Raw genomic sequence first — 27,991 nt, 5'->3', positions numbered from 1 at the left:
AGATGTGATTTCTCGATGGGAAAGCATACCCCACTGTCTCAAAAACATCACCAAGATGTCAACACAGGGAAGGCCCCCACTCCTAGAATACAATGACACAGCTGTTCACATAATCAAAAACAGGTAAAAAAATTAAGCATGATGTAGTGTGATTTAAAATACACAACCACCTAAAAATTAAAAGATTCCTTGAAGAAAAGTGCAACTTTCCTTTGCACTTACAATAATGATACGTGGTGGAGAAATTTTTAATCAATTTGCACTGTGCTGAAACCAAAGTAATTGGTGGAATATATTGTAATGTAGTCGGACCCTGAGAGAAGTATGCACTTTGTCCCCAAACAGGATTAATACAAGAACATCTCATGACATACTCCCCGAAACAAATTAAAGACAGCAAAAAAGTGGGGAGAGTTTTCTAAACTAAGCACATGAAGGAGAACATGCTTTTATTCATACAGTAATATTACCTGCATTAACATGGAGCGGGATGCTTTCTGCAATAACATGAGGGAGTGTGATTACAGTATTAACAACAGGTGTGCTCTTCAGAGCTGAGCTCCTTTAAAAAAAGTTGAGATAATTTATTTTTATGAGTTTCTTTAGAGAAATGACTACTTAATTTTCACAATTTAATTTAAAAAATACATTAATTAGCTACAGGATTGTTTTGCTTTTGCTATAACCATCATGGCTATCCTTCTTGAAATGGATGGAAAGGCAAACATATATTACAGGCATATATATAATGTAGTATTATTACATTAGTTTTCTATAATGTGTTTCAGCTATAATATAGCTTCCAAAACACTAACAAATAAAATATCAGTTTTCAGCAGCTCTTTCTAATCAATACTCATTTTTCAAAAGTATTAATCCTGGTCCCACATTTGTAGTACAAAAAACATACAAAGGGTGTGGATTCAGGAGTAACTTTAAATCCCACAGAACGATCCTGGTCTCTGAATTTGGATTTATCCTTAAAATACTACCAAGATATAGCTCAAATGATATTCTAAATTCAGTAGTGGAATTCAACCACTACTGGTCCTTCCCATATTATATACCATATTTTTCCGTTTATAACAAGCCCCCGTTTATAAGACACACACGCCACTTCTCTAACCCCCAAATTAAGAAAACCTAGTTTGAATATTCATTCTTTGGGCTCAGAGTGTCAGATATTTTGAATCTCTGTTGAATTTGAGCCTACAGGCTCCACCTTCAGGAGGTGTATTCCAATTGGTTTCTTCAGCATCAGCTGACATTAGTGCCATAAGGCTCATGATTGGAGGAAACTACGTCTCCTGACTGTAGGAAGCTAAGCCTTATGACTGAAAGAAGCCTGTTGACAGAGCCAAGGTATGTGCCATTCCTAATATAAAAATTAATATATAGCTAATCAACTAAGATTTATTAAATATATTATACAGTGGTGCCCCGTATAGCGACGTTAATCCGTTCCAGGATTAACGTCGCTATACGGAAACATCGTAAAGCGAAATTAAAAAGCCCATTGAAACGCATTAAAACCTGGTTAATGCGTTCCAATGGACTAAAAACTGGCAGGGACAGGGTGGGTGGGGGATCCCGAAGGCTTCCAGGCAAAAGCCTGGAAGCCTTCGGGATCCCTGCACCCTGTCCCCGCCACCCCGCGCTGCCTTCCCTAGCCGAGATCGGACTTCCAGGAGCCCGATCCAGGCTGGGGAAAGCAGCGGGGGGTGGCTGCCAGCGAAGGGGACAGGGTGGGGGGTGGGGATCCCGAAGCCTTCGGGACCCCTCCACCCTGTCCCCGCCGCCCCGCGCTGCCTTCCCTAGCCGAGATCGGACTCCCAGGAGCACGATCCAGGCTGGGGAAAGCAGCGGGGGGTGGCTGCCAGCGAAGGGGACAGGGTGGGGGGGATCCCGAAGCCTTCGGGACCCCTCCACCCTGTCCCCGCCGCCCCGCGCTGCCTTCCCTAGCCGAGATCGGACTCCCAGGAGCCCGATCCAGGCTGGGGAAAGCAGCGGGGGGTGGCTGCCAGCGAAGGGGACAGGGTGGGGGGGGGATCCCGAAGCCTTCGGGACCCCTCCACCCTGTCCCCGCCGCCCCGCGCTGCCTTCCCTAGCCGAGATCAGACTCCCAGGAGCCCGATCCAGGCTGGGGAAAGCGGCGGGGGGTGGCTGCCAGCGAAGGGGACAGGGTGGGGGGGATCCCGAAGGCTTCCACGAAAAAGCCTGGAAACCTTCGGGACCCCTCCACCCTGTCACCCCCACCCCGCGCTGCCGAGCCCAGGATGCCTGACAGGCATCGGGTCTCCCCACCTTCCCCCCGCGGCTTGGATCCAGCTTGGATCCGACCCGCGGGGGCTACCCCGGGCATGGCTGGACTCTTGGGAGTCCAGCCATGGCAGGGCTAGCCCCCGCGGGTCCGATCCAAGCCGCGGGGTGAGGGTGGGAGAGCGGGGGGATCCGGATGCCTTTCCGGCATCCCGGGCTCGGATCCCACCCGCCGCCGGTTACCCAAGGCTGGGTAACCGGCGGCGGGTGGGATCCGAGCCCAGGATGCATGACAGGTATCGGATCCCCCCACCCTCCCCCCACGGTGGCCTCAGAAGGACCCTTCGGAAGGGTCCTTCGAAGGCCACCGCAGGCATTTTCCCCCAGCTGAGTGGCGTGAGCGCTCCTTTGGAGGCTCCCGCCGCTCAGCTGGGGGAAAATGGTGCCTATGGGGAAAACATCGCAAAGCGATTTTTCCCCATAGGCACCTTCGTTATACGATCGCAAAAGCGATGGCATTTTTGCCATCGCTATGCGAATTCGTCGTTAAACGGGGCACTCGTTATACGAGGCACCACTGTATATAATAAAGGAAGGTTAATTTGGTGGGATATGGAATCCTCAGAAATAAATGGGAATATTGAAAAATATTTGTTTAATGTAGTAAAAAGAAATACAATAAATCAGGTGAACAGCCATTTTTTAAATGTCTGGAACAAATATAAAAAAAGTTATGTCCCTTTACTTCGCCACTAAAAATTAGTGGCCGAAATAGAAACTTTTGCGGCAAACTTGAAGGGTTTAGCTGATTTGTTTAAGGATAAGAAAGTTGCCAGATTGAAGGACTGGATGATTAAAATGAGATCAAAGGACTAAATTATAGTTAAACTTCAAACTAATAAACTATCATGGTATTATTATATACAATTAGATAGCTGGATGACTGAATGGTTGAAGACTAATGGCAAATGTAGAGAATGTACTAAGTATGAACAATTTCTATCATTCACATGAAGACATGCAGAAAGATGCTTTGAGGGAGGGAGTAGTACAGTGGTGCCTCGACTTGCAAATGACCCAACATACGACCATTTCGAGTTACCACCAGCTCCGGCCACAAAATTTTGCTTTGACTTGCGCCCAGAGCTTCCAGTTACGAACAGAAAAAGGCAGGGAAAAAAGGCAGGGAATTCAAATTGCTAACTGTTGGTAGGCGATGAGGCTGCTTCTTTGTAGCTCTTTCACCCCAACAGTTAGAGTGAGTGCGACCAGAGGAGGCTTTAGACTGCCTGGTAAGGTAAGGTGCTGCTTTCTGATTTTTAAAAACTGTTCTGGGTGGGTTTTGCAGTATGTTTTTGGGCTGGGTGGTGGTATTATGTTTCTTTGCTGTGATGGGTCTTGCAGGGTTTGTTTGCTTTTTGGTTATTTTTTCCCCATTTCCGATGGGTCTTGCGGGGTTTGTTTGCTTTTTGGGGGTTTTCCCCCATTTCCGATGGGTGTTGGGGGGTTTGTTTGCTTTTTGGTTTTTTCTTTTCACATTTCCGATGGGTCTTGCGGGGTTTGCTTTTTGGGTTTTTTCCCCCATTTCCAATAGGTCTTGTGGGTTTGTTTGCTTTCTGCTTTGCTTTTTTTGCATTTCTGAGGGTCTTGCACAGTTTGTTTGCTTTTCTTTACCCCCCCCCCCCCCCATTCAGCCAGAATGGATTAATCATGCTTCCGATGGGTCTTGCAGTGTTTTGTTTTGGTTTTGGTGATTTTTTTCTTCCGACGGAATGGATTAATTGCATTTCAATGCATTCCTATGGGAAATGGTGCTTCAACTTACGACCATTTCGAGTTACGACCAGAGTTCTAGAACCAATTCAGTTTGTAAGTCGAGGCACCACTGTAGAATTTATAACCTAATTTTGGAACAAGAGGAAAAAGAGACTGAAATAGACGTTTTGAAATCAATTTGGGAACATGCTTTAAAGACAGAAATTAAAACAGAGGATTGGACAAAAATTTGGAAGATGAGAGTTTTAAGATTAAAAAGAATAAAGGAAAAAAAATTAATTAGTTTAAGGTGGTACATGACTCCGGTGAAATTGAACATAATAAATTCAGACTATTCTAAGGCTTTTTGGAAATGTGATGAAGAAATCGGCACATATTATCATATGTGGTGGGAGTGTAAATTGATTCAGAAATTTTGGAAATTGATTTTTAAGGAAATATGTGATCTATTTGGAAAAGATATCGAATTTAATTCTAAAATTGCTTTGCTGTCACTTTTTTAATAAGCTAGAACTTGATTATTGCTCAAAGGAATTGATTTCTAATTTTATGACATGTGCTAGAATATTAATAGCTAGATTCTGGAAAGATAAAAATGATATTAAATTAGAAGTTTGGTGTAATGAAGTATGAGACATTGCCTTAAATGATAAATTGACTACTAAACTTAAGATGAAAAGAGAGGAAATAAGTTTAATTTTTATGCTATTTGGGGTAGATTTATTGAATATGAATTAGTGAAAGGAAAGGGGAAAGCCTCTAAATAGCAATCATTATAATTTTGGAAAGGAACTTCGTAATAAAAGTATTGCTCCAAAGGGTTCCGTGGGTATTGGGGTATTCTTGTATTTGTTTCGAAAATTTAAAATAAATAAATATAGTGGTGCCTCGACTTACGAGCGTCTCAACTTATGACCATTTCGACTTACATCCAGCTCCAGCCGCAAAATTTTGCTTTGACTTACAGCTGGAGCTTCCAGTTACGAACACAAAAAGGCAGGTAGAAAAGGCGGGAAGTTTAAATTGCTAACTGTTGGTAGCGAAGAGGCTACTTCTTTGTAGCTCTTTCGCCTCAGTAGTTAGAGTGTGACTGGAGAAGGCTTTGGACTGCCTGGTAAGGTAAGGTGCTACTTTCTGGTTTTTAAAAATGGTTTTGGGTGGGTTTTGCAGCATGGTTTTGAACTGGGGGGTAATGTTTCTGTGCTTGTGGGGCGGCAGGAGATGTGTGTCCACGGTCAGGCCACAGACTGCTGCCGGGTCGCAGACTGGGGGTTGGGGACTTCTGGTGTAACAATTTTAGGGAACAGTAGCATCTTATACACAGAAAAAATCTGGTGTGTAAAGGCTGCTAAAATAAAGATTTTACTTTGCATGGCTTAGATCATAGTCTCCTCATTCTTGCATAACAGCTGGAATTGTGAAAAGAGAAAGATTTGCATAGATAAGGAAGTGTTCATGGGCACGGTCCTTACTGTTGTATAACTGGGAATTTCCATGTGACATGGTGTCCAGTTGTACAACATGGATTTGACATGAAAGCATATAAGACTTATATACAGGCTTTGACTTGCATGTGGATTTTCTTTTAATATGGTTATGCAGGCTAGGAAAGCCAAAGGGGAGAGTCTGGTGGCATGTAAGCTAAAAGGCTTTATAGAGGCCTCAAGGCATAAGATGGTCTCTTATATGCTCCACAAACCATTCTGTTCCTCCTGGTTGAGTACAAAATTGAGTCCATACAGAAGAGCCAAAATTCTGTTCTGAACCAACATTTGTTGATCTCTGTTTTTAACCAGTATATTATGGAAACTATTCTTATTGCATTTTGGTTCCCAGAATGCCCTGCTAAAAGAGGCATTCTTGTTAAAGAGAAGTGCAAACTCATTCGTCTAGATGAAAGTGTGGTTTGAACAGCTGGAAGATAGCCAGTCTCTTTGGTCTGAACCTTCTGCAAGTTACATTTCTCGCAAAATTTAGATGGCTAGACTTCTTAGCATAGACAACATATCCCTAGTTGGTGCTGTGTTGGTGTGTCAGTGAATTGGTGTGTCAGTGAATTATGTGCATATGAAAGAGTGTGTGTTTTCTTTTTCCATAGCTGTTGTCCTTTCCATTCCCAACTATTTAAAAAGCTGATGAGATTTAGTTAAAGAAATGTGATTATCTTTTTGTATTCTTCCAGAATTGGACACATACACTTTTGAACTGTTATACTACTGTACTCATCAGTAAGAGGGAAAGTATGCAACATTCAACCATGAGCTATCTGGAGAGGAAGACAGGAATATTTACCTTTTCCAGGAGATCACATAAAATCCGGTAGCCACTCCACTTTGATTAGTAGCAACTGGTGGGCAACGAAGGCAAAAACATTCACTAGCACTCTCTCCTGTCTGTAAAACAACTATCGGGGGGGGGGGGGACAGATTTAGGATAAAATTTAAAAAGAGACTTTGATCCTGAATGACTTTGTTCATTTATTTCATACATGCACAAAATAATAGGCACATACAAAAGCTAGTAAGTATGTTCAGATTCATAGCTTAATCTTACTTCAAACTTTTGCCCTCCCAGGGGGAAAAAGGGACTACTAGAAATACAACATTCAAACAGAATTTTCTGAGCCGAAGGCATCTTTGATAGAAGAGGAAACAAAACCATCTAACTGTTGAAGTGTACACATTCATTAGAACAATAAGTGGGACAAGGCTCCCATCAAGTGGAGGACTTGTACAGAGACTACCGTACAAGGAAATCTGGCTAATCAGCTATTGGCTGGATCCTGTTCAATACTGACAAAATAGAAAGCCCTGTTGGTGTTGTAAAGTAGGGCCACCTTCCTTACTGTTGTACAACTGGGAATTGCTGTGTGACATGTCCACTTGCACAACAAAGTATACTTTGTATATTTCCTTGTGCAAATAGCAAGGAAGTCTTACTGCCCATGCTACAGTTTAGTCCATGAGGAATCTGACTGAAGAATATCTTGGCTTTTACTTTTAAAAGGTAAGGCAAAATCAGCCTTACCTGACATCTCTTTAAATTAAATTCAGTAATATCTGCTTCTCTCAAGTATGTTTGGGTTACTCCCTAATTGCTATTCCAGAAGTGTGTTCTTTAAGTGTGTGTGTTTTGCTTCTCACCATTCTCCACGTAAGACTCCAGCTGGTCCACTGGTGTCATAGAAGGAGAAAGCTGCAGCTGGCTGGTAACAATGGTAAGAGCCCAAGGTGAAGCACTTAGAATGTCTGTCATCAGTAAAAATGGTATGTCTGCAAAGACTTTATCTAAATGTTCAAACTGCCAGGAAAAGAAACAAAGGGTTGGTCATTTTATTACTCCTAACATTTATCAAGTCTATGCTTTCTCTGACATTGCCATCACATACCTTAGTTGAGACAAACTTAACAGCTACGTCAAAAGGAAACACTGTTTCTATGGTAACAGTTTCATCCTGCGCATGAGAGAAAGAGTGAGTTACCTTTCAATTCTGATCTTGATGGTACAGATAGTAAATAACAGATGTGTTTAACATCCCTGTGTCAGTCCTTTTTTCCAACCAATATTGACCATTTTCAATATATTGTGATGATATTTATTTTATTTATTTTATTTATATTTGGACTTATATACCGCCCCATAGTGCTACAAGCACTCTCTGGGCAGTTTACAATTTCATTATACAGGCTACACATTGCCCCCCCCCCAGCAAGCTGGGTACTCATTTTACCGACCTCGGAAGGATGGAAGGCTGAGTCAACCTTGAGCCGGCTACCTGGGATTTGAACCCCAGGTCGTGAGCACAGTTTTAGCTGCAGTACAGTGTTTTAACCACTGCGGTTGCCCTAAATCAATGGCACTTTGGGGCCAGGATCTGACTGAATAGTTCTGCTTAAAGAGGTACTTTTATCAGTGGAAATGAGAAAAAACCATTCCCTCCCCTTTGCAACCATCCATGTACCCAAATCTTGCTCTGGAGAGTTCAGTAATTCTCCACAGCTGGTACGTGGCATTACAGAGGCATGGTGGTGATGAGAATGGGAGGCCAAGGAGAGACATTTTCATCATATCAGGTGCTAAAGCAATGTAAGATTAGACTTCCAGCTACACATTAACCTTAAAAAACCCTTTAGATTTTCACTCCCCTTCAGGGAACTTAACCACCTCAATACCAGTCACTTCTCATCCCAATCTCATCATAACAAATGTGGACACCACATGCTTCACTAAGTCAAACTTATCACCAGGGGTTCAATAACTGCTTCCTTTTTTCTACCTGCCAGAGAGCAAAAATGGGGAGAGGTTTGTCAAGCAACACACCTGGAAAGGGGTTTGAAAGCTCACAGTACATGACTAATAGGCTATGTTTGGTTAAATCTATTTTGAGCATGATATGGAAATCGAAGTTCTGTAAACTGAATATTATGATTGTGTCTGGAATCATGTGTTTGCCACCATAGCTATTTACCCGCACCTCTGCATCTTCCTTTTTTAATATTCAAGGAGCATATTAGCTGGAATACAACTGGAACAGGCATCACCGAGAAGGCTGATGGTGTCATCAACCATGGAATAGTGCCCCTTTCAGATTCCGAATTTCCCTAGGGATCCCTTTCAACTGAGAAAGCCTTTGTGAGCATGGAGGGGAGAGCCCTTAAATTGCCATTGGTGGAATATTTGGATATTAAAGGCTTACCCTGGTCCCAAAGCTCTTAAAAGCTCTGCCAGGTCAAAAGGGATCTCTAGGAAACCTCAGAACCTGAGGTGGAGAGGAAGGGAAACTGTAAATTAAAAAGTCCATGCCCCTACCAACTGAATTTCAACATAATGTATAAACTGGTTGCGGTCATAAGCATTCACTTTAATTAGTAAATGTTTTCTTGTAAGCACTTAGAAGGTTTCTGACTCCTGTTAATCCAACATACCCTGTGACACCTGCAGAGAATCTCTTTTCCCTCAATTGTCGCACTCACGAGGTAAGAAACATACACAAGAAACATCCTAGTACCAACTGTTCCACATTGAATATATATAGTTTTTTCCAGCTTTAAGAAAAGAAAGATAAAACAAAAAATATGTTTAGACCAAAAGGAAAAAAGTCAATAATTCAGAAGTCCTATTTTAAAGCACTGTCATGCTTAAAAGACTGTGTAGGTCTTTCTGAACCCTATGTAAAATTTAACTTCTAAGAAACTATTTTTGCAGTTTCCTCTCATGTTACTACATAAAAAGACATGGTTGCCATTTTCTCTGTGTGCAAAAAATATTTTTGAAGCAGAACCAAGAATACAGAAGTTGTTTTCCACTTATTGCCTCACATGAATGGTGGGCAGCTGAGACCCTCCAAGTATTTCTAGACTCCAACTTCCTAGGTCCCTCTCCAATGTCTATGATGACTTCGACTCATGAAATTTAAGCAAAAAACGTCTGTAGAACCACAGTCAAAGACGCAGTCTAGTTATGATCCAGAGAAAATGACTCCATTTAAATTAAAGAGCCTTTAAAAATGCAATCAATCTGAGGTATTTCACCCATTAGAACGCATTAACCGGTTTTTAATGCATTCTAATAGGTTTTTTACTTTCGCTTTATGATGATTTCGTTGTACAGCAATTTTGCTGGAATGGATTATTGTCATCAAGCGAGGCACCACTGTATTTTTTAAAGTTCCAGTTAACCAATACAATAGTAAACTTTCCTTTCATTAAACAATTAGTTACAGTCAGTTACAGTAAAGACCTTTTACAAACTTGCTATGTGTACCTTTACAAGCTTATTAAAAATAAATGATGGCTGTCACTATCATGCACATTAATAATAACAATCATGTGCTGTCAAATCAATTCTGACTTATGGCAACCCTTTTCAGAGTTTTCTAGGTACAGAGTTCTGAGAAGTGGTTTACCATTCCCTTCTTCTGGGGGTAGCCTAGGGCTGTGAAACTTGCCCAACACCACACAGGCTGGCTCTTCTCACAGGAGGCACAGTGAGGAATCGAAACCCCAACCTCTGGCTTCACAGCCAGATACCTCTCACTGAGCTATCAAGCCAGCTCATACACACTAAAGTTACTTACAATCAAACAGGAAAATCCATTTTACTGTGTTTCATCTCACGAAACCATTGTGTCTGTCTTAAAAACTAGCTCTTGTTTACAATAAACAAATCATGTAAATGATATCCTGGTTATTTGTAATTAAAAATGTTTTAGAGATCAAATGTGCACCACTGTTCACGAAATACATGAATTAATATCAATCAAAAACGTGATTTTAAGAAAATAAATTGTGATTATTTACTTAAATTTACTGCTTTCATCACAAATTTAAGTAGTCTTATTTAAACCAAACCCCCCTATATTGAGCAAAGTATAATTCCACCTCTATGCTTTCATTATTATGCAGCTAAAATACAGGGCATGCTTACCTTTTCGCCTGGCTCCAAATCTCCCAGAGGGATATCAGGAAGTAGGGCAGGATAAGAATCATCACACATTTCTGTTCCATTTAGAGTCACGTGAGTTCTCTGAGTAAGGTTTGCATCCTGGCCTATAAACAAATGGAAAAATCAATGTTTTAAAATTACTTTTGTCTTATTACTACCATAGTAACAAACACTAGAGATTCCAAATTATTGATTTCCCCAAAATTAAGCAAAGATTAAATGCATGCATTAAAGCAGCTCTCATGGAAAGGAATCTCATGCAAATTTCCTTGAAAAGACAGAATATCTTCTTCTTATGGACATACTGTATAACTTTAACATGCTTCAAAAATATGTGACAAGATTAGGGGGGAAATGCCATCACGTTTTCAGAAAGTTTTGTAATTTTCAAGCCACCATGGGTTGATTTTGTTTTAAGATGAAATTTGTCAACTGAGGGTTCTTTCAAGTGTGGTGCACCCATTTATGGAATGACTTTCCCAAGAAGGCTTGCTTGGGGGCCACAGTCTTACCTTTTCAACACCAGTCACAGGCATTTTAGATTTGTATTATTACACTGTAATTTTTCAAGGTTTTACAAGTCTGTTCTGCTATTCTTTACTACTGCTGTTGTTTTAATTCTGCTGTAGGAGTTGCCTGGAGAATGTTCCGTTATAGGCTGGCATGTGAACACCACAATAAATGATATCATCACAGGAAATTGTTCTTTCAGTTTAAACAATTCTGATTTTATTTCAGTTATTTATTTCTATAGTAAATAAAAATAAGTAAGCCAAAATAGTGCATAACAGTTGCATTGCAAAAACTCATCACTCTTCTTACTATAACCAAAATAACATATAACTAAATTTAGATTTTGGCGTACAACTAAGGATTAATTGCTGTGTTCTAAAGGAAAAACATGCCAACTTCTACACATGAATGTCCTGTCTAAAAAAAAAATACGCTTCCATTCAGTATTACTGGATATTGATGCAGAAGCAGGATTAATCCAGGATTAATTACCGAAAACAGACATCTCACTTGTTTAACCATTAACGCCAATTATCTGGTTATTTACTTGTAAGATTTTATAACTATTTCAGATAAGAGACAATGAGGTCACCATACTGTAAATATCTGAAGCCATTATCACATAATGTAACAAATACAGTACCTGGTTTTAATCCTGCAGTGAGTTTCACGTCTTTGGCGACTGTCTTCTCATTTGACTGAATTGTCACAATAAAACAGTACATTTCATTTGTCAGAGCAGGAGGTTCATGACTAAGTTGGACAGAAATGTTTGGCACCCTAGAAATGATCCTTTAAAAAAAACAAGATAAGGTTAACAAGCTTCTGTATCTTGAAATTCTTACAGCCTTGCTCCTCAACAACACTAAGTAAAAGGCAATCAAGTTGTTATTCCATACACCACTCAAAACTCTTCCAGATCCATTCTCCTCCTCACAGCTTTCCCATCTCCAAACCTCCCCACTTATATTTAAATTGATAATTTGCACAAATGATATATAGGTGTTTAGGATCCTGTCCTACGGGCTATGGGATGCTCTGAGCTTGCCCAATCCAAAACTGAAAATGGAAAAGCAGATATAAAGAACTGTTTTGGAAAGGGTTTTTCTGTACTTCAGAAGCAGGAAAACTGATACAGCAGATGTCAAACTGTAAGCAGTGATGGGAGGGGCTGGCTTTCTTTTTAAAACCATTTTATTAATATCTAAACATACCAACTTAAAAACATTAACAATCTAACAGATAATTAACAAAACAAAACAAACAAAAAAAGTACAGCTAAGCATCCATCCTTCCCCTATGTATCAGATTTCACACTCGTCTGGTTATCGGAATATCTTCAAGGGGATTCCGGTGAGCACCGGTTCCCTATAGACTAATTTTCCCCTAAGTTCCCGTCTTTTTCTGGGCCCAATTATATATCAGCTTAAGTCTCTTGCTTGATCCTGTAGTGCCTTTGAAAGCATGTCTAGTTCTGCAATATCCAATAGCTCCTTAAATAACTTATCCATCGTTGGTGTCTCTCTTCCATTTTTGGGGCCCAGAGTAACCTAGCTGTTGTGAATATGTACAGCAGACTACATTGTCAATAATTTCTGGCATTATATTCAATAGTAACATTTCAGGTTTAAAATTTAATCTCTTTTACCATTTCCCAAACCTGTATCTTTTTTTTTTTTTTTTTTTTTTTTTTTTTTGCTTTTTCACATGACCATCACATATGATAATAAGACCCTGGATTTTGTTTGTTATTTTACACTTCCAACAAACATTATTGTTACCTTCTGACATTTTTGTCAATCTTACAGGGGTAAAATGCCATATATGAAACATTTTAAGGATGGTTTCTCTAAGATTCACCTGCTTAATCATTTTATGATTCTCTTTCCACATCTTTGTCCATTCATCAAGATCAATATTGTACCCAAAATTTTGTGCCCATTTTACCATCGCCTCCTTCACGCGCTCATCCTCTAAGTCATATTCCAATAAGTACGTACACATTTTTAAATTCTTTTCTCATTAGTGTAAACCCATAATTCAGCCACCTGGACTTCCCCCTCAAAAAAGCCCATAATTTTGTCCTTTTTATATCTCGATTCTAATTTCAACATTGACCACCAATCTGTAGCTAAGCCCAGTTTCTCTAGATCTTGTTTATCTTTTATATTCTGATCTTTAGTTAATAAGTCTTTATACATGAGTAACGCCCCCTTCTGATTCAATACTTTGAAAGTGAATGCTTCTATTGGTGCTACCCATATTGGAATTTTCTTGTAGGTTTGTGTTTGAAATTTTTGCCATACTAAGCAGAGCACCTTCTTCAGAATATGTTTTGCAAAATGTGATTGTTCTTTGTACTTTCCATACCACACATATGCATGCCAACCCATTTTTAGATCATGACCCTCCAGTTTCAATAATCTTTGATTTTCTAATGTTATCCATTCTTTTATCCAGACCATGGCACATGCCTTATAATATAATATCCAATTCAGTAGTCCTGAACCACCTCTTTCTTTTAAGTCTTGCAGTCTTCTAAGATTTATTCTTGGTTTCTTGGCCTTCCATACAAATTTCGAAGTCAGGCTGTCCAAGTCCTTGAAGTATTTATAATTTATTAAGAATGGTAAATCTTGAAAAAAAAAACAGTTTTGGTAATATCATCAACTTTATTGTTGAGATTCTTCCCATCATAGGGGTTTGTAGCTTATTCCATTCTTCCAGGTCTTTCTGAATTTCCTTCTGTGTTGTAAGATAATTTTCTTTCATCAAATTACTTGGGGTTTTTTGTAATGATAACTCCTAGATATTTCACTTTCTGTACCTCCTCAAAATCAGTTTTCCTTGCCAGTCTTTCCACATCTTCTTTCTTTATGTTTTAGTCATGAATTTTGTTTTTTGATAATTTATTTTAAGACTTGCAACAGTTCCGAATTCTATAGTTCTCACTAATTCTTCCAAACTGTCCAGAAGGTTTTCTAGTATTATTGCTAAATCATCAGCATATGCTTGCAGCTTAAATTCTTCTCTGCTGATTCTGAGACCCTTAATTCCAGCATTCCCTCTTATTTGTCTATTTAGAATACAGTGGACCCTCGATTTACGGAATTAATCTGTATTGGAATGGTGGCTGGAGGTCGAAAATTTTGTAGATCGAGGCTCCATTGACCTACAATGCATTGAAAACCGATTAATCCGTAACTGGACGTTTTTGTTCCATTTTGGTTTTTTTTTCCAGTCTGTAGGTCAATTCTCCAGCTGCAAGTCGAACCTAAATTTTGCAGCCAGAGGAGTCTAACTCGAAAAGTATGTAAGTGGAGCCATCTGTAAGTAGAGGGTCCACTGTATCTAATGTTAGAATAATTAATAATGGAGAAAGTGGGCAACCCTGCCTTGCGCCCTGTTCAGTTTGAATATTTTCAGTTACTTGACCATCTATTTTAATCTTGGCCTTCTGTTTAGTGTATATTGCTTTAATTGTTTGCAGAAAAATTCCTTCTGCTTCCATCTTCTTTAATTGCAGCAACATAAATTCCCAATCAACATTATTGAAGGCCTTTTCTGCATATAAAGAGATTAACTAACATCATTTGCTTTTCTGGATGTATTTCATAATATTCCAAAATGTTTATTATTGATCTTATACCGTGTTTCTCCGATAATAAGACCTATCCCGAAAGTAAGCCCTCCCCTTAATTTGTAGGATTCCTCTAAAGTAAGCCCTCCCCCGAAAATAAGCCCTATTACCCTACTCGCGCCCTGGGTAAGCTTACCGAGGGCGCGAAAAAACATCCCTTCAGCAGAGCAGAATGCAGTAGGGAGAAAGCAGAGCTTCGCCCTTCATGGCAGTGCTTTCGTCTCAGGGCGCGCCGAACGGGATCCCGGGAGCCAACAGCTCCTCCTCCGCCTGGAACTCCCCTGCCCGGCGCGCGAGGGAGAGAGAGGCACGAGCCCTGCGGGCGCCGCACGGGCGCTCCTGCCCCCGGACCAGAGAGGAGGAGAACAAAAGCTTCAAGGCGGAGGGGAGGAGGCGACCAAGGCAGCAAAGCGAGGAGCATCGCCTGCAAGCCGAGCGGGCACGCTCGCTCGCTGTGTTTTCCCCCTTCCCAGCAAAGCCCGCCTTTTTGGCTCCCCTTCCTCCTCGTTTCGCTTCCCCAGTGGTGAGGGCTTCGCAGAGAGCCAGAAAGCGAGAGGAGCCAAGCAGGAAAGCAGGAAGGAGAAGCCCAGTTCTTCTCAGCTGCTGCCTTTCCCCTGCCTCCGTCTCCTCCCTGGCCGAGCCCAAGTAGCCGCCGCCGCTGCTGCTGGTGCGGCTGTCGCCAGCTTTCGGGGGAAAATGCTCTGGTTTCTCTTCAGATCACATTTTTGGGGGAGGGCTTATTTTAATGACGGGTCATTAAAATTAGCCCTCCCCCGAAAATAAGCCCTCTGCCCTTTTCTTTCCCCCAAAAGATAATAAGACAGTGTCTTATTATCGGAGAAACACGGTATTTGATGATAGTTTCCTTTTTGGGATGAAACCTGCTTGATCTTTGTGTATCATTTCCTCAAGTACAGTGGTACCTTGCTAAACGACAACCCCCCTAAACAACGAATCCACATGATGATGACTTTTTGTGATCGCCATAGTGATTCGCAAAACAGTCATTCCAATGGGGGATTTTCACTGGACATCAATTAGGTCCATGTTTCGCGAACCGTTCGCAAGACGATGATTTTTTCGGCTCTGCAAAATGGCTGCCCTGTCTTTTCCGGACCCATGCTTCGCAGGGCAGCCATTTTTACAGCTGATCGGCGCTCGCAAAATGGCTTCCCTATGGGCGATCTTCACTGGATGACGAGGTATTTTCCCCATTGGAACACATTAAACTGGGTTTCAATGCATTCCAATGGGGAAAGGGTTTTCGCATGACAATGATTTTGCTAAACAGCAATATTCCTGGGACGGAATGCAGGGCACCACTGTACCTCCTTTAGCCTTGTTGCCCAGATTGTCATATATATCTTATAGTCAACATTCAAGAGAGAGACTGGTCTGTAATTCTTGATTTGTTTTTCCCCCGCCACCGTTTTGTGTATTAAGGAGATATGTGACTCTTTCCATGAATCGGATTTCTCCTCTAGTTTCAATGTCTTCTATTAATTTCTTGAAGTGTGGACTTAAAATTTCTTCAAATGCTTTGTAATATTCAGCTAGAAGTCCATCTGGTCCAGGGGCTTTCTCATTTTTCTGTTTTTTCCATGCTTCTCCAATTTCACTCGCCATAATTGGTTTATTTAAGTTTTCCTATTGTTGAGAACAAAATCTCCAATCTAGAAGTTTATTCAAATAGTTCCACTATTTCTCCTGTTCAATCTGTTTCTTTTTATAAAGGTTGGTATAAAAGTTTTAAATTTCTTTTTCAATTTCCTTTTCTTTATATATTTCCTTTCCTTCCTTATCCAATATTACACTGACCTTGTTTTTTTCTCTCTCTTTTATTATTCTATATGCTAACCATCTTCCTGGTTTGTTTGCATTTTTTAAAAAAATTGCCTTGCAAATTTAATTTTTTTTCCATTTCTTGTTCTAGTAAGTTAATTTTATGTTGTAATATATTTATCTTGTTTATTAGGTACTTAGCTGTAGGTGTCTTCTTTAATTCTATTTCTTATTTAGAGATGTTATTAGGATTTAGTATTGTTTGTTTCCTTTTTCTTTTGTGCATTGAATTCTATTGCAAAGCCACAAAAATAGGCTTTGACTGCATCCTATATCATTGCCATCTCTATATCCTGGGGTTTATTAATTTGAAAGAAAAATTCTACTTCTTTTTAAATTTTAGTCAAAAATGTCTATTCTCTCAATAAGTGGCTATTTAGTCTCCAACCTCCTCTTCTTACTGCTTATCCTAAGGTCATCAATATTGGGTTGTGATCTGCATATGTATTCGGTAGTATTTCAATTTCTTCCACTTGATGTGTCATTTCCGCTGAAATCCAGCAGTTACTTATTCTAGACCATGAATTGTGTCTATTTGAATAAAATGTATAATCTCTTCTCTGAGGGTACCTGGTTCTCCATGTACCAATTAAGTTTAATTATTCTACCATTTCCAGAAACACCTTGGGGATCATATTTCTTGTTCATTTCCTTCCGTTTCCATTTGTTGTCGAAGTGTCTTTTTGTTTGTCAATTACTGCATTAAAATCTCCCATAATAAACATTTTCTGTTCTGGTCTTTGTATCAGCTGGTTCTTCAGTTGCTGATAAAATTTTGGTTGCGTTTCATTTGGTGCATAAATGTTCACCAGCAATATTTCTTCTCCTCTTTAGAGATTTCTACCATTAATAATCTTCCATCTGTTGATGCATACAGTGGTACCTTGCTAGACAACGACCTCGCAAAACGACGAATCCGCATGACGATGAGGTTTTGCGATCGCTATAGCGATTCACAAAACAGTGAGTCCAATGGGCAATTTTCGCTGGACGATGTTTGGGTCCCTGCTTCGCAAACCATTTCTCACAAGATGATGATTTTAACACAGATCAGCACTTCACAAAACGGGTGTTTTCGGGACCAATGCTTCACAGGGCAGCCATTTTAACAGCTGATTGGTGTTTCGCAAAATGACTTCCCTATGGGCGATCTTCGCAAAACGAAGACAATTTTTCCCCATTGGAACACATTAAACGGGTTTCAATGCATTCCAATGGGGAAAAGGTTTTCACAAGACGATGTTTTCAGTAAATAGCGATTTCTATGGAACGGATTATCATCATCATGCGGGGCACCACTGTATACCAATTTCGGTTCTTGCTTTTTTATGTACATTGCTACTCCTTTCTTCTTTTGTTGATTTCAAGCTATAAAGATTTTACCCAATTTTGGATTTTCTAACAGCTTTTTGTTTGTTTCCTTAATATGAGTTTCTTGAAGAGTTGTGATTTCTACCTTGGCTTTAAAAAGTTTATTAAAAACTTTTCTTCTTTTCTGGGGTGAATTCATCCCTTTGACATTCACTGATAGTAATTTAATTTATAGTAATTTAATTTATTTGGACATCTGCACAGCTTGTACTGCCAGTTTTATCCTTAGCTTCCTTGTCTCTGGTTCTTCTTGGTAGAGGTGGAGTTCTTTGTCTTTTACCTTCTTCTTCTTCTTGTTCCTCTTCTGATTCCTCACTGGAAAACTGTAGATATTCTTGTCAGCTTCAGTTTATGTTTCATTTCTTTCCTAAAGTTCCTAGCCTTCATTTTGCTATTCAGATTATATCTTCTTGTCTCCCAGTTCAGGAGTACTCCTTCAAGTGTTTGCCATGTGAACGGAATTTTCCTATCTATTAATATTTTAGTAAGAAAAGAATATTCTTGTCTTTTTTAATATGCTCCAAGGCACCTGTTTAAAAATATTAATCTTAGTCCCTCTGATTGTCAAATCCTTTGTTGACTTTCAATATTTTCTTTTTCACTGATCAAACCTACAGTTCAATGCAATCCAATGGGGGAGAAAAAAATTCACCAAAAATTAACGAAGAGTCAGAACAAAGCCAAATTAAGTTTGCAAAGGTTTTACAAGGTGCACTAACGATTCCAAGCATTTAAAACAGTTTTTGAAAATTTTAAGACACTTTAAAAATAGCGAAAACGGACATTGCAAAACCATTGGAATGCATTGAATAGGCTTCAATGCATTCCAATGGGAGAAACACTGTTTCGCTTAGCTATGTTTCCTATGGTGATTTTCGCTTAAGGACGGTAATCCATTCCCACTGGAATGGATTATCCAGTTTTCAATGCATTCCTATGGGAAATGGTGTTTCACTTAGCGATGTTTTCCCATAGCGATGTTTTTTTGGAACCAATTAACATCGTTAAGCGAGGCACCACTGTATTTGCTGAAGAAGATATTCAGCACATCTGACTCAGAGCAGGGATGTCTCCTTCAGTGATATAATTTGACCTCTCCAATGGCTCTGCTGAATTCCAGAACTGGGTCCTGTTCCCAACCTAGTAGGCATCCTTCAGTCTCGAAAGACTATGGTAGCGTGCTCTGTATGGAGGACTTGGAACAGCGTCTAGTGTGGCTGAGGAGGCCAATTCGAGAGTTACAATCTCTTCCACACTGAAGACAAATACAATCTGTCCCCTGTCCAGCTCCCTGGTTTTGCTTCCTTTGTGACTTCCTCTTTGCCTCAGCCTGCTGGACAAGGGTCTCTTCAAATTGGGAGAGGCCGTGATGTACCGCCTGCCTCCAGGCTGAACGATCAGATGTCAGAGTTTTCCATCTGTTGAGGTCTATTCCTAAGGCCTTCAGATCCCTCTTGCAGATATCCTTGTATCGCAGCTGTGGTCTCCCTCTGGGGCGATTTCCCTGCACTAATTCTCCATATAGGAGATCCTTTGGAATCCGACCATCAGCCATTCTCACAACGTGCCCAAGGCAGCGTAGACGTCACTGTTTCAGTAATGTATGCATGCTGAAAATTCCAGCTCGTTCTAGGACTACTCTATTTGGAACTCTGTCCTGCCAGGTGATACCAAAAATCCGTCGGAGGCAACGCATATGGAAGGTGTTCAGCTTCCTCTCCTGCCGGGCACAAAGTGTCCAGGACTCATTGCAGTACAGGAGTGTGCTCAGGACACAGGCTCTATAGACCTGGATCTTGGTATGTGTTGTCAGTTTCTTATTGAGCCATACTCTCTTTGTGAGTCTAGAGAACATGGTAGCTGCTTTTCCAATGCGTTTATCCAGCTCGACATCTAGAGAGAGGGTGTCAGAGATGGTTGAGCCAAGGTACACAAAGTATTCCCAACCAACCACCAAATTATTTGCAAACTCAGGGATATAGACCATCAGAAAAAGTAAAAATAAAAGATCTGGACTAATATGTTTGGGGAAAGGTTTTGATAAAGTAAGATAACTGAAATGCCATATCAAATTATGAATGACATGCATTTTATGTGGGAAATAATTTATATCCTATCAAAATTAATCTCACATTCCAAACACAGCTTGTCTTATTGTTTAAGCCTTCCTAGACATTGCACGATATCTCTGCAAAACAATGAAATTCACTTTCAAGTTTATGGGGGAAGAGACAAAATGTGGAAAATAAGGCAGACTATCGCCATTTTTACTTATTTTAACAGCATCTTTTTACACAACAAAAAGAAAGACTCAGAATGAAAATAAGATACAAAAGGAATTATCATGGTAATTCACATTTGTAAAACCTCTCCAATAGTGTGTACTCTTTCCCACTTACATGGTGTTTGCCTGAACAATAAGGCTGTCCCAATGAACCTCATTATCTGGAAGTTTAGGTCGCCTTTTGAAGGAACGAGCTGCCAGCAATGCTTCTTGAGAGGAAGCAGCATCTCCCCCTCCTCCATGCCAGTTCAAAATCACACACCTCCCTGTATCACCACCCAGAAATAAATCCACAGATGTGATCTGCAAGACAGAAAGGCATCACAGGGACTTTTGTCTCCGCAGTCTTATTTTAATGCATGGTAAATATGTCTAAAATCTACTTCCAGATTTGCCTTGATTTAAAACTGAGTCAGAAGCACCATCTTGGCCTGAGTTCAATTAAAATCTGCTGATACACATCAGTGTTGTTAAACAGTGGTCCCCAACCTTTTCCAAACTGTGGACCAGTTGGAGGGGCGGGGTCTGTGCATGGGGGGGCAGAGCACCCCCCGCTTCTGGGTGGGCATAGCGTGCATACATGGGGTGCATGCGCGACATGCCCACCCAAAGCAGGTCGCACTTGTGCCGGTGGGCAGGGCACCAGTGCATGCATTCTGTGCATGCATGGGGGTGCATGCAAGGGGCAGGAGATCTACCTCCGCGGCCCGGTTCTGCGAAGGCCATGGAATGGTAGCGTGCTGTGGGTTGGGGACCCCTGTGTTCTAAAATGTCTACTCAAGTGCCAGTTTGACCCTTTGAAAACCAAAATTCAGCAATTTAATTTTTTTCCTATAGATCATTTTCTAAAATATTTCCATATTATAGTACAGTGGTGCCCCGCACCACGACAATATTTTGTTCCCCTGAAATCGCTGTTAAGCGAAAACATCGTCCACGGAAAACAGTTTCCCCATTGGAATGCATTGAAACCCACTTAATGTGTTCCAATGGGGAAATTACCTTGTCATCCAGCAAAGATCGCCCATAGGGAAGCCATTTTCTGAGCGCCGATCAACTGTTAAAATGGCTGCCCATTTTAGGAACCCAACGATCAACTGGAAAAATCGTCGTCTTGCGAACCAACGGTTCGCTAAGCATGGACCTAATCGTCATCAAACAAACATCCCCCATAGGAAACATTGTTTTGCGATTACTATAGCAATCGCAAAAAGTCACTGTCCTGCGGATTTGTCGTTTAGTGGGGTTGTCATCATGCGGGGCACCACTGTATGCTTATTCACCTCACTGGGGTTCCATAAAGATTTGTGGCAGATCATGTTGCCTCAGATTGTCACTTCATATCACATTGTTTCTTAACACCACAATCTCCCAGACATCTCAAAATACTGTTTCCCTGAAAATAAGCCCTAACCTGAAAATAAGCCCTAGTATGATTTTTCAGGATACTCATAATAAGTCCAACCCCCCAAATAAGCCCCAGTTAGGTGAAACCTCCCCCTCCCCCTTTGTGCAGCATTGTGCAGCAACCAGAAGATGACATGACTGTATATGAATAAATGCCGATTGTTGTACATGAAAAAAAAATTAAACACCCCCTGAAAATAAGCCCAAATGTGTTTTTTGGAGCAAAAATTAATATAATACCCTGTCTTACTTTTTAGGAAACACAGTAATACTATCTTCTTGTCAAAATATACACACATTGGATCAGACTGTCTGTCTTTAACACAGGCTGAACGATAATCAACTATGTCACTAGGATTTTAAAGGTACCATTCCAAATACTGGTTAAGGGCTTACCTCAATCTTCTTTCCCACATCCTCTGTTTTTGCCACAAATTTGAAAGTGAATTTTTTTGTCTTCCCAGGGACAAAACACAATGTCTCCTGTGTGGATGGTTCCAAGCTTTCAGTTTTTTGATAAGTTTCTTCCATCACACAATACTGGTTGTATTCCTGCAATAAGGGGCGGGGGGGGGGGGGGGGAGGAAGGCAGAAATATTTGTTTCCATCAAATGTGGGATAATTTTTAAGAGCCTTTCCTCCTGTCAATACTTGACTTTTACTTTCTACTTAATCTTTTGTTTCATATTTTCCATCTTGATTAATACTAATATTGTCAATGTAAATAGTTGTTTTAATTGTTTTTATGAATAATTTTATTGTGAACTGCCCTGAGTAGACATATGTCCAGAGGAACAGGATAAAAATCTAATTAATTAATTAATTAATTAATTAATTAATTAATTAATTAATTAATTAATTAATTAATTAATTAATAATGTAACAGAGTCTTTCACTGATATTACTGTGAATTTCCACTAATCAAACCGAACAGCTCATAATATGCTCCTCATATCAGAGCAGAACATTTTACAAGTCTGTCTGAAATAACATCCTTCTTTTAAAAGCAACTATACATGTTTTCACATTGCATTTTGAAGCTATTTAATAACAGCAATAATTGATGAGGAGAAACTACTCCATTTATTGGTGATGCTAGTGCTGCAGTCTTTAGGATGCACTCTTACTTCCCCCCTTCCCTCTGATATACTTTTACGTAAAATTGCACAGGCTTACATTGCAAATATTTTCAGCACAAAATAAAAAGCTTAAAGCAGATGATTTACTTATACTGTCTTCTCCAACCTGCTACTCTCCAGATATTCTCAGACTATGAAAGATGTACTCCAATACATCTGGAGGGGAAGGCTAGTTTGAACAGAAGTATTAAATGCCAGATATTAAAGGATGAATTAGACAGACCTGCTAAATTGTGCATTCAAGTTAATTGACAGAAGGTTTCTTAAAATGTCAGTTTTAATATAAAAGATGAGCACCTTCTTATAAAGAGCATTTGATTCTTTTATGGTGCCTGCTCCAACATTATTCATCACTTAAAACAGATCCGTAAGGGACCACAAAAGGAATCAAGTTGTATTGTTTTATATATCTTATTAAAACCATTCTAAAATTGAGAGATCAATGGCCAAAATCCTGCTGCTTAGTATAGTAAACTACACTACAGTAAGTCGACTGAATCAATGGGGATTTGGAGAGTCAACTCCTTCACAAGTTTGATTCAAATAGGCCTACTCTAATTGCAGCTTACTTTAACACAGTAAATCAGAGCAGGCCCATTTGAATCAACAGACCTTATGGAGGACCTGAGTCACTAAACCCTGGTTGATTCAATGGTCCTACTCTAGTGCAAATTACTATGTTAGGGATTTTTGGCCAACATCTATAAAAAGGAGGCAGGTTCTAAAAAAGTAAAAACTACTAAAAGGTACCACTGATCATGGTCTGCCTATGATGGTAAAAGAGCCCTTCCTGCTCCTTCCTTTATGTGAATAAGCAAACAAACCAGGATGCTGCAATGAACTACAGTTTCCTGTTTTGTTCAAGCCAGAAAATTATGGTTAGGAGGCAGGTTCTAAAAAAGTAAAAAATAATAAAAGGTAGCATTGATCATGGTCTGCCTGTGATGGTAAAAGAGCCCTTCCTGCTCCTTCCTTTATGTGAATAAGCAAACAAACCAGGATGCTGCAATGAACTACAGTTTCCTGTTTTGTTCAAGCCAAAAAATTATGGTTAACGGCTTCACAACAAGTCATAATATGAATTTACAATTAGAAATTGGCTTAATATCATGGCTTGTTCCAAAGCCACACAGTTTCGTAGCTCTAAAGAAAAAGCTACAGTGAACTGAGCAATTTCACGTCTGTCTGCTCTTTCTACAAAGGGAGGACTGTGCATGTGCTTCACGATCATTCGTATCTCAGGCTAATTATGCAGAAATGCAATTGTGTGAACCAGGCATTTCATAGTATTAAACTGGTCAGCAAAATCTGGCAACCACATGCCTTCTGTCAAGAAGACATTAATTTTCCTCAAAATAATACTTTAAAAAATTACCTGGTTATTGAAGCTGACAGACAGCTTAGAAAAGCGGATAGGATGTGGGCAATCAGCTCTCAAATATATCTCAAATTGGACCGGTGAATCAACATGAAAGCTTGGAGCAAGAAATTTGGCTTTGCACTGCACTAGAATTTGAAGGAAAAGAAAAACCACAAAACATAATAAGTTATTCAACATGTTAAATTAATGTGCCCAGCACACATCTGGCACATCATCAACTGACTGTGGCAATTTCCATGGTCACTGCTGCGTGCATGTAGAAAACCAAAGAGAGTCTGCCCTTTCAATGCAAACTATAGGAGAAATGTTATTTTATAGCTTCAATCCAAGAAGTTGATTCAGACACGCAGAACAGAGCTTCTGATTAAAAATACAATAAAACACAGCAGCTCCTGTTGTTCTTTGAATTTTTAAATGCAAAGATACATACTAGTTTTCTTTATAGTAAATAGTTCCAGTCCACACATCTGTTTCTCCCCGCTCAATGTCAGATAATATTTTAGATAGTGGACTACTATATAGATTTGAATATTCTGTTGAACTTTGCAAATGAAAAAATTTACCCTCTTCAAAGTTTTTCCCTGCTGAAGTGAAACACTGTACAGAAGTAAAATTTCTCTACCCTCTTCAAGATGATCCAGAGAATATAGCTCTATTATTTCCTGTCATGGGTGAGACATACAGTGGTGCCTCGCATTATGATGCTAATTCGTTCCAGCGAAATAGCTGTAGAACGAAAACATCATAAAGCGATTTTTAAAAGCCCATAGGAACGCATTAAAACCCGATTAATGCGTTCCTATGGGCTTGAAACTCACCGTCCAGCGAAGATCCTCCATAACACGGCCATTTTCACTGCCCATGCAGCGAGTAATCCATCCCAGAAAGCAGCAGGCGGCCATTTTTTTACCCAGCGGCCATTTTGAAACCACCGATCAGCTGTGCGAAATCTTCATTTTGCGATAATCGGTTAGTGAAGCAGGTAGCCGATCATCACATAGTGAAAAAAACCCATAGAAAACATTGTTTTACGATCGCTTTTGTGATCGCAAAATCTTCTTCGTTATGCTATTTCTTCGTTAAACGAAGCGCTCGTCTTGCGAGGCACCACTGTATCTTGTACTAATATGCTTATCATGGAGTGCAGTTGTTTTGTAAGTGTAAAATAACTGTATTTTACTCACTCGTTCTCGACAGGTTTCTGTGTAAATAAGCCAAAATATTGCCTTTTGTCTTATATCAAGTAAATCATATAGAGTGCCTATATACAGTATGAAAAGGGCTTCCACATTAAAAATATAACTTAAAATAATGTAATATACAGATGGATGATTAAATTGTTAATGAATCAATCAATGCTCACTGCATGTTTTTGGCTTTTTTAAACTTTATGCTTGAGGTTTTATTTTTCTTGTTTTATGGAAACCACCAAGAATAGTGCTCTGCACTAATGGGGTGGTATATAAGTATCAGAAATAAAATAAAATAAAATCTATTGTATTATTTTGTCAAGTCATTCTGCAGGCAAATATGTGGCTTTCTGCTTCAAATAAGGTTTGATACATACCAAATGGAATAAAATCTTGTACTTCTATTGTAAAGATATTACTTCCAGCAAGAGAAACTCTGTCAGTCCACAGTTTCTGTGCAGCTTTCACAGATGTAGCATCACAGTCAGGTTCTGGATCTGGATTTTCATTCTGAATTAAAAGAAAGAATATTTCATTGGTCAGCTCCATATGTCAAGCTTATATACAGGGAATCATTTAAGAGAAGTTAAACACATCTACTGACCATGAGAACCTTGATTAGATTCTTTTCTATTCGAGATTTCTGATCTTCTTTCAAAGTAGATGCTAATTTAAAAAAGGAAAGGAAAAAAATTAATGCCATCCATCTTCAATTTATAACAGAGTTACTTCCTTTTAAATGCTTGAAATGTTTGAAAATAATTTAACCTTTTCCAGCCACTTCATCCCTTGAAATATAGTTAGTTTGCAAAAGTAGCAGGTAAGATAGAAAATGGATGCTCTGGCAATCCCAGTGCGGGCTGGGGCTCCCCCTACCTCCACATTACACACTTATAAGCAAGCAAGTTCACTGTTAGATACAGACACTTCATATTTTGGAGGCCAGGGTGGGAAAAGTTGGTCTGCAGAGTCCCCAACATAACTAAAGTTTAAAAACTATGAGAAAGGCACTAGAGAATGTGGGGAAATTTTCAGTCACTTCTAGTTTTGAAAAAAGGTCCCATCTGCCTAAAAGAAATAAGTATAGTCAAAATCATGGTGAAACTGCCCCAAATGTCTCAAAAGGTCTAAAATATTCCAAATTCTTACAAACTGTTGGAGCATAGTCCTCTAAGGCCCACAGAGGTTACTGTGTGATCGATGGACTTCCAGAAGTTGCTTATGTCTGCTGTAGACTCTGTAATTGGTACTACTGTAGTCCTTTAGCATTTGTTTTGGGCACACATCTTCTGCACACAGTATCATGTGTCAGTGCAGCTAAAAACCATTCAAACCGAAGTAATTATTAATACAACCCAGAACCAAAATTCTCATCCTTACCTCTTCCTAGCAATTCTAATGAGTATGTGATGTAATCTTTTATTTGTGCCATAAGATAGGAACATTTAAGAGCTGTGACCAGTATAGAAGTAAGGAGGGTCCACCATCCTTCACTGCGGTAATCACACAGAACATAATCAAGCAGTCTGGAAGAAGATTGAGAAAAAAATATTTAAATAGACTAATAGGCATGATAGCTTTTACAAATCCAGGCAGTGATATACATTAAGTGCAGTCTGTTCATAGTCAGGACCACACAAATCAAAATGTTTTTCCTATCCTGAGGTTCCAGAAGTCTTTGACATTAATCCAGAGTATTCTGCATGCAGCAACATGCAAAGTATGCAATATCCTATTTGTTCACTCACTGAACAGAATGCCATTACAGTTCATTTGGAAAATGACAATTCACTTGTTTGGGGATAGGAGAGGGGGGCTAGATTCAATCTCTATATTTCCTGTACATTCATGAAATACAATTTCTAAGCCAGCCAGATTTTCAGTGCTATTTTTACACAAAGCAAGCACAGAACCTGAATAGGAAGCTTGAAAACAAGTATCAAAAACAGCTGCCTTCAGAATGGGATGACTGTAGAGATCGGGGCAATCCTGTACTTAGAAATACTATTTTAAAGAGTAATTTATTACTTGTTACTTTCATTTAATCAATGCTTATTTTGGGATTTTTTTAAAATTACAAACTATGCTTAAACACAGAAAAAATGTCCCAAAATCTCCCCAGATGACCTACCACAAAACTAGCATTTTAGAAATAATGGATGAACATTGCTTATTGTTTAAAAAGCAGTCACACCATGTTATTTTAGTTATGATGCTGGTAACACAGTTACGCCCAAAAATATCATCTGACAGTTACCACTGTTCCTTGCTATATGGCAAGCTTTGTATATAAGAATTGAATTTGAATATATTTATATGTTTGTACATATATATGCAAGTATCTGTATGTATGATGGTGTATATACACTCGAAAACACATATAAAATAGAATTCCTTTTTTTCATACAATGGTGAAATAAGGTTCTTAATTCTCACTTAAGTTATAAAATACTGTAAAACTATACAATAGGACACTTGAAAAATGATACTTACTTCAAAGCTTTGGTGTAATCTTTTGCATAGTAATATTCTTCACCCATCTGAACCACTGAAGAAGAACATTTGATTATTTTCAGTATTTAAAAACACTATTAATGATATTTTAAATATTTTTGACAGCTGAAACTTACTCAAATGGCTTTTCATTCTTGGACATTTATACTTCTTAAATTGGGCAACTGCATTACTCAGCAACGTGATTATTAGCTCCTAGCAAACAAAAAGCATTGATATTGTTATATTTAT

General features: G+C 39.4%; 1 protein-coding gene across 3 annotated transcripts in view; it reads right to left on the bottom strand.

Annotated features, from left to right (window-relative positions):
• The window catches only part of TRAPPC11 (trafficking protein particle complex subunit 11), a 50,955-nt gene that overhangs the window by 5,890 nt on the left and 17,074 nt on the right, over window positions 1-27,991 (bottom strand). For 2 of the 3 annotated variants that reach the window (XM_020802860.3, XM_078393897.1), the window contains exons 13-27: window positions 27,877-27,955; window positions 27,740-27,794; window positions 26,627-26,772; window positions 25,851-25,912; window positions 25,624-25,756; window positions 24,051-24,181; window positions 21,933-22,088; window positions 20,245-20,432; window positions 11,636-11,784; window positions 10,462-10,583; window positions 8,961-9,080; window positions 7,424-7,489; window positions 7,179-7,335; window positions 6,328-6,439; window positions 471-562 (exon numbers count right to left, since the gene is read on the bottom strand). In XM_020802860.3, the coding sequence (XP_020658519.3) occupies window positions 471-562; window positions 6,328-6,439; window positions 7,179-7,335; window positions 7,424-7,489; window positions 8,961-9,080; window positions 10,462-10,583; window positions 11,636-11,784; window positions 20,245-20,432; window positions 21,933-22,088; window positions 24,051-24,181; window positions 25,624-25,756; window positions 25,851-25,912; window positions 26,627-26,772; window positions 27,740-27,794; window positions 27,877-27,955 (1,768 nt within the window). The remainder of the gene's footprint in view (window positions 1-470; window positions 563-6,327; window positions 6,440-7,178; window positions 7,336-7,423; window positions 7,490-8,960; window positions 9,081-10,461; window positions 10,584-11,635; window positions 11,785-20,244; window positions 20,433-21,932; window positions 22,089-24,050; window positions 24,182-25,623; window positions 25,757-25,850; window positions 25,913-26,626; window positions 26,773-27,739; window positions 27,795-27,876; window positions 27,956-27,991) is intronic. The other variant, XM_073001412.2, reaches the window with a different exon arrangement.

This window comes from Pogona vitticeps, chromosome 5, assembly GCF_051106095.1.
Source record: "Pogona vitticeps strain Pit_001003342236 chromosome 5, PviZW2.1, whole genome shotgun sequence".
Taxonomy (NCBI): domain Eukaryota; kingdom Metazoa; phylum Chordata; class Lepidosauria; order Squamata; family Agamidae; genus Pogona; species Pogona vitticeps.
This window is presented reverse-complemented; position numbering and strand designations above follow the sequence as displayed.